This window comes from Callospermophilus lateralis, chromosome 6, assembly GCF_048772815.1.
Source record: "Callospermophilus lateralis isolate mCalLat2 chromosome 6, mCalLat2.hap1, whole genome shotgun sequence".
In the NCBI taxonomy this organism is placed as follows: Eukaryota; Metazoa; Chordata; class Mammalia; order Rodentia; family Sciuridae; genus Callospermophilus; species Callospermophilus lateralis.
This window is the reverse complement of record NC_135310.1, coordinates 143697054-143703769: the sequence shown is the minus strand read 5'-3', so window position 1 is coordinate 143703769 and position 6716 is coordinate 143697054. Positions and strand designations below refer to the sequence as shown.

The 6716-nt window shown below is 47.8% G+C and overlaps 1 protein-coding gene across 1 annotated transcript in view; it reads left to right on the top strand.

Annotated features, from left to right (window-relative positions):
• The first annotated feature begins 332 nt into the window (after nt 1-332).
• The window catches only part of F13a1 (coagulation factor XIII A chain), a 164889-nt gene continuing 158505 nt past the window's right edge, over nt 333-6716 (top strand). Inside the window, exons 1-2 of the mRNA XM_076857889.1 lie at nt 333-395; nt 2483-2630. Of these exons, the coding sequence (XP_076714004.1) occupies nt 2501-2630 (130 nt within the window). The 5' untranslated portion in view covers nt 333-395; nt 2483-2500. The remainder of the gene's footprint in view (nt 396-2482; nt 2631-6716) is intronic.

The window sequence follows — 6716 nt, the reverse complement described above, 5'->3', positions numbered from 1 at the left end:
CTTTGTGAAAGACCCTTCCAGCCCATCTGACCAAAGAGGAGGGGAGGGGACCGCCTGTCACTCCAGCAGCCAAGGGAGGAGGGGGTGGGGGTCGGAGAACTGGGGATGGGGATGGTGAGGAGATCCGGGGGCGGGGAGAAAGGGGGCGCATGCCTGATCAACAGGGCAGGATTGCAGAAGTAAAGGGGAAGTCCTTGAAACTCCTCTGCTAGCTCCAGCTTTCAAGAAGGGGGAGGAGAAAACCCGTAGGACGGGCGGGCGGAGGAGGGTGGGAGCTGTTGGAAAGTTATTTAAGAGCCAACTTTCTGGTCCTTTTGCCTCCGTCCTTTTGAGGAAGCCCCCAAGAGGCACAGAGCAAGCCTACGCTAGGGCACTTCCTTGGGGAGCGCACGCAGGTAAGCCGCAGCCCTGCACCCTGGGACCCTGCAGCCAGCTGCGACTGTCCGCTGTGCCTGGGTCTCTGGTGAGGGGGCTGCTCCTGCTCAAGAGGAGGGCAGAGGCAGCTCCTTTCCTCCAGCCCCAGCTCTTGGCCCCTTAGCTTCGCAAGACCCAGCTTCGCTCTAGAGTGGGACACCTCTTAGGTACTCCATGAAGCCATCCTGAAAGCACTGCTGGCTGAGGCCCATGAATAGGGGAGTTGGGGGTGCTCCCCCAAGGGACAGGCACCTTTCCTCAGGGAGGCAAAGTATGGAGTAGGGGACAGGAAAAGCTAGCACCAGGCAGGAATGTCTACTTGCCTGCAAAGGAGCAGGTTCTCCCATTCCAACTCCTGCCCGTCAGCTTCCCAGTACCAAAGCAAGGGTTGAACTTGAACCACCCCCTTCCCCAGACCCACCCAGAATGGCCTTGGGGTATCCCAATTCTTTGCTTTTTGGTTTTTGAATGTGGGTTGAATCCAGGGTGCTTAACCACAGAGTCGCATCCCCAGCACTTTTTATATTTTATTTTGAGACAGCATCTTACTGAGTTGCTTAGGGCCTCGATAAGTTGCTGAGGCTGGCTTTGAACTTGCGATCCTCCTGCCTCAGCCTCCCCAGTTGCTGGGATTACAGGTGTGCGCACCTCACCCGGCCAGTTCTCTGCTTTAACTGCTCCCTCTTCTGATATTCTGTGGCACCGTGGCATCCTGTCCTACTCCAAACCTGCCTCCAAACCTGCCCCTGGAGTGGTCCAGCCCTTACCTTTGCTATTTTTCAGCAGGGGACTGCTTTTTCCTGCTTTCATTCCATCATTAAACCCGTTTGTCTCTCCCGGCTCCCTCCCTCCCCTCAGCCCATCAGGGACTGTGCGTAAATATGTTTAGAGACATTATGGATACCTATTTGGACCTTATCCTTCCAAACACTCCTGTCTCCTTCCAAGACCAAATACCTTGGCAAATGGCTCTGTCCTCAGCCTCTTGCTCTATTGCTCCACGTTTCCCAGACTAATCTAATTGACTCTGTCATGGCAGCGCCTCATCTCTTGAGGGTGTGCCTGGTTTGTGAAAACAGCCAAGTTGCCAGGAGTGATGACAGGGTGATCCAGGTGATCAAGGTCCAGAGACAAAGTCCCCTTCATTTGGTCAGTTGGTCAACAAGTGCTTATTGGTGGCTGCGCTAAGGTGTGTGGTGTTTAGGTTGGCTGTTTGCCTGCACAGAGTCTAAATTGCCTGTGGGCCTCCTTCGCACCTCCTAACCTCTCCATCTCCTCACTTGTTTCCAAAGCACTTCCACCCACCCTAACACACCAACTGATTGATTTAAAATTCTGGGTACGGCCTCTCCCTAATCCTACTGCCCTATAATCTCCCAGGGCAGAAATTCTGTTCTGTTCTCTATCCCAAGTACCTAGAACACAGTCTGGCTCGTAGTAGGCCCTCAGTCAACATTGACTGAATTAAACTGCAAATGGGAATGCTTTGGAAGAAAACACTTACCTGGAAACAGTTGTATGAATTTATTTTTAAAAGTGACTTAGGGGACTGGGGTTGTGGCTCAAGGCTAGGACACTTGCCTGGCATTTGTGAGACCCTGGGTTCCATTCTCAGCACCACATAAAAATAAAACAAAGATATTGTGTCCATCTACAACCAAAAATCAAAAAGTGTCTTAGGTCTTATAAACACATATGAAGTAGGCATAGGTACATGCTTATGTCAGTCAATGTTTCTTACAAAGATGTTGCCTTCTGGGATATTGGGGAAGGGAAAACTCTGCTCTCTAAAATGTTTAAAATTTTTCATTCCCTCCCATCAACCCACTTTTCCCTGTTTTCCGTATGTTTTGGTGAACAAAATCCCCCCCGAAATCCTTGGGGACTGCACTCCATCATTAGGTTAATCCTTGCTGCCACTTGTGAGTTTTTATTTATGTGAAACTCAGAATGTGTTGCTCGGGTGCTGTCACACGCAGATATGTGCGTTTCTCTATTTTGGAATCCTTGTCTCAGATGGAACTCATTTCACACTCCCTTTCCTGTGGTCTCCTCCTCTTCTCCCAAGGATCTTGCAAATCTGAGAATGTCAGACACTTCCAGAACCACCTTTGGAGGCAGGAGAGCAGTCCCACCCAACAACTCCAATGCAGCAGAAGACGACCTCCCCACGGAGGAGCTGCAGGGCCTGGTGCCCCGGGGTGTCAACCTGCAAGGTAGGAATAAACCATTGCATCCAGGCAGAGCCCTGACTGGCCTCTCTTTCCCTGTGGATGCTACGCGAGCATCCTCTGTCTCAGCTGAGCTCCAAGAAAGGATGCCCCTGCCCGTATCTGCAAGAAAGGACTCCCAAATCCTCTTCTGAGTGGGAAAAGCACCAGAGACCCAGCTCCTTTACCCAGTTCTGCCACTTATTGACCTTGTAACCCCAGAGAAGTCTCTTTGTCTTTTTACTTTTCAACTATATTTCCTCCACAAAACAAAGGTGCTGAATGAATGCACCTTTAAGCAGCCTCTACACTTTTGAGAATGCTCTCTAACTGGAAGATTCCACTTCCAAAATATTGTGTCTGTTTTTTGATTGTCTGGCTTGCACCTCCTTCCATCTCCCTCCTCCCTCCTCCATCCACTGCTGTGAATTTCAGAGCTGGCGAGAGAGGTGCCAGATTCTGACAGTAATAGAGATGGAAGCCCTCTATTTGTCTCTAGATCAGCCAGGGGAGCAGGCAAGGCAAGCTGTTTCCCCTGCCTCTTGCCTCCTCCTGATCCCATGGGAGCAGCTCTGGGTATGGCAGCCACCAGCTGACCTTCTCTCAGCCCTGTCAACTGTGAAGGGCCCAGGTGCCAGAGCTGGCTTGGTGATGCGGGTGCCATTCCCTTGGGCCACTGCAGGGATGTTCAGACTCATGTCCCTGAATGGCATCTAGCTGAGAGCTCTTTTTGCAGGAGCATTTATGCACCCAAACCCAATTTTTCTCTTTAGGGTTCTCTGTGCTGCATCTCGTTGAGGGATAAACACCTTCTTGCTGGGGTTGGTGAGCACAGTCACTCTGTGGCTGTGTGTGTGAAAACCCAGGTGGAGGCAGAGCTCTGGGTAGCAGAGAGAAAGGACGGCATTGGTTATTTACAAATCCAGCAAGTCAGAGAAATTTTCAGACCTTGCAGACAGGTTGGGTTCTGCCACTATCACATTTAGACACTTTGATATCAAACTGTGTAAACAGGTAATCAGCAGGTACCCTCCAGATTTGGGGTAGAGGCTCACAAAACACAAGGACATCTTCAGTTGAACACAGAGAACAGTTTTGGAAGAAGCAAGATAAACTCATTTGAAACTAACTCTCCAAACTAAGGCCACACTCTAAAACCTCACTAATAGAACCACAGAGCCAAGTTGGGAAAGGACATGTTAATCAGCTTATCTCAACCCCGGTGACAAAGGTAGTTTGGAAATAGATTCAAAGCAAGCAGTTCATTTCTTCATTGCCCACACCAGCAGTCTTTTTTCTTTTTAAGAACTGAAACAAAATTGGAAAGCAGACATCCAACTATCAAGGGGGTCACCTTGGAGAATTCCATTCTCTAGCAAAATTCCCTTCTGGCAGAGAAGACACTGGGCACCTAGACACTACAAGAAGTGGGCAGCTGGAGCAGAAAGAGCAAGGGGCACCATCATCCTTACCAGGATGCGTGAGGAGAAATGTGATTCTCCCACAGGCAGTACAGTGGAGCAAAGAGCCCTGTCGTGCAAGGGGCAGAGGACCGAGATTCCAGTCCTAGGACCCAGGGCAAGTCATCTTGTGCTGTGGCCTCAGTTTACCCATCAGCAAAAAGGAAGTAATACTTACCTTACAGGCTGTCCTGAGGATCAGATGGATAGTGTCTGTAGTAGGTCTAACCTAAAGCACATGATTAATAAATATTTATTGATTTGGATCATGGAAATGATCATACCCCTACAAGATCAGAATAACAAGTATCCAGTGATCCTACAGGAAATATACAACACTTTGTAAATCTGAAATCTAAACAAAATGTTGCCAATACGGTGTCAAAACTGTCAGAGACATGTTCAGGTCAGGTTATTAAAAAAAAAAATCAGACATAACTGGTTTTGTTTGTTTATGTTGGGAGGTAGGGGTAACAGAGAGCTTGACTCAATTATTTTGAAAAAGTATTTTTTTGGCATTATTTACTTGGCAATCATGTGTCCACAACCCAAGTGACACCCTGGGATAGTCATAGAGATCCTGACACAAGGACATGAATGTCCAGTGACTGCAGAATGATTTGAATGAATGAACACAGTCACTTGTAAATCGAATGACCCATCACCCCTACCATCATAATAATCTTATTTTTAATGACAAGTTCCAGACTTCAAAAACATGCATTCATTTAATATTTTCACTCAGGTAAGCTAGTCACTGATGCTGTGGAGGACATGCAGCTGATTCCTCTGAGCCTAGGAATCACAGCTGTCAAGTCCCAAATGAGGAGGACAGAAAACAATACCAGTATACAAAGAATCTGAACAAGGAGGTGACTCTGTACGTTTCAGATTTCTGTTTGTCCAAAAAGCAGATTTTCTGACACTAAATATATCAAGTTCTCCCCAAGTTATCCCTGCTAAGAGACTAATGCTAGGAAGGCAAAATCATTTCTTCTGTTTTGTTTGTTTGATGCCATCTTATTGCAGTTTACCCAGTAGCCACTAGTGGCCTCCAGGAGCACTCTTCACTCCCTGGTCACCTATCAGGGTGTCTTTGGCTCTAGAACACAGAGCCCTAAACCAAACACTACCTTCTCCTCCTCCTTCTCCTCCTCCCCCTCCTCCCCCTCCTCCTCCTCCTCCCCCTCCTCCCCCTCCTCCTCCTTCTCCTCCTCCCCCTCCTCCCCCTCCTCCCCCTCCCCCTCCTCCCCCTCCTCCTCCTCCTCCCCCTCCTTCTCCTCCTCCCCCTCCTCCCCCTCCTTCTCCTCCTCCCCCTCCTCCCCCTCCTCCTCCTCCTCCCCCTCCTCCCCCTCCTCCTCCTTCTCCTCCTCCCCCTCCTCCCCCTCCTCCTCCTCCTCCTCCTCCCCCCTCCTCCTCCTCCCCCTCCTCCCCCTCCTCCTCCTCCTCCCCCTCCTCCTCCTCCCCCCTCCTCCTCCTCCCCCTTCTCCTCCTCCCCCCCTCCTCCTCCTCCTCCTTTTAATTTTAATGGTGACTCTTCCCTTTCCTAAGCTGCTATTGAGGAACTGATCAAGAAGCTCAGAGAGGAAAAAAGAGGAAAATGCCAACTTTGTCCTTTGGATGAATCCTGTAGCAATATATCCTGACCATCAGTGCATATGGTGTATGTAATATACACGGATGTGTACAATGCCCTTCGCTCATGGCTGTGAATATTTGGTTAGAAATTATTGTATTAGAGTGGCAAGAACTGTGGTTTCAGCTACTTGGGAAGTTGAGGCAAGAGGATCATTTAAGACCAGGAGTTCAAGGTCGACCTGGGCAATATGGCAATATCCTTCCCCTAAAAGGTGTGGGGAGGATTTTAGTAAAGCAAAATCTTTATCAACATGTTTGGACTCACATAAGCTTCCTCCCATATACATCATAACATCTAGGAAAAACTGAAATATTTGAGGTAAAGATGGGATCTCAGAGGCGGGACTAGCCAGTCAGTGGATATCTGACCTGACATCCTCAAATTGTTTTAGGGATTCTTTTTGTTGTTGGTTGGTATTGGGGGTTGAACCTAGGGGTGCTTTATCACAGAGTCACATCCCCATTCCTTTCTATTTATTTATTTTTATTTTGAGACATGGTCTCACTAGGTTGCTTAGGACCTCACTAAGTTGCTGAGGTTGGCCTTGAACTTGTGATCCTTCTGCCTCAACCTCCAGAGTCACTGGGCAGGAAAAGTACTTTGAGAATCTCCTCAGATTGTTTGGATTTACATTAATTTCTAATAGACTATTCTGTGTAGTCAGTTGGTGTTGAGATATATATATATATATATATATATATATATATATATATATATATATATAAAGCCTTTTTGGTATCAAATTATGTGTGGCTGGAAATGTATTATTCCAGGAGATCACCTTATATTCTTGGGCTTGTTCGACTCTGTGTTATTAGCAGGAGGTGATCATTTGTAGCAGTAATTTGCATATTTATTTGCATTGAAATCAAATAAGAAAGTGAACCTGCTTTTGCAAAAAATGTAGGGTCTAGTAGTTTTCAGGCCAATGGACCTTTTGTTTTTCTGAGAATCTTCTCCCTCCCATCGCTGTCAGAACCAAATCAACCAACT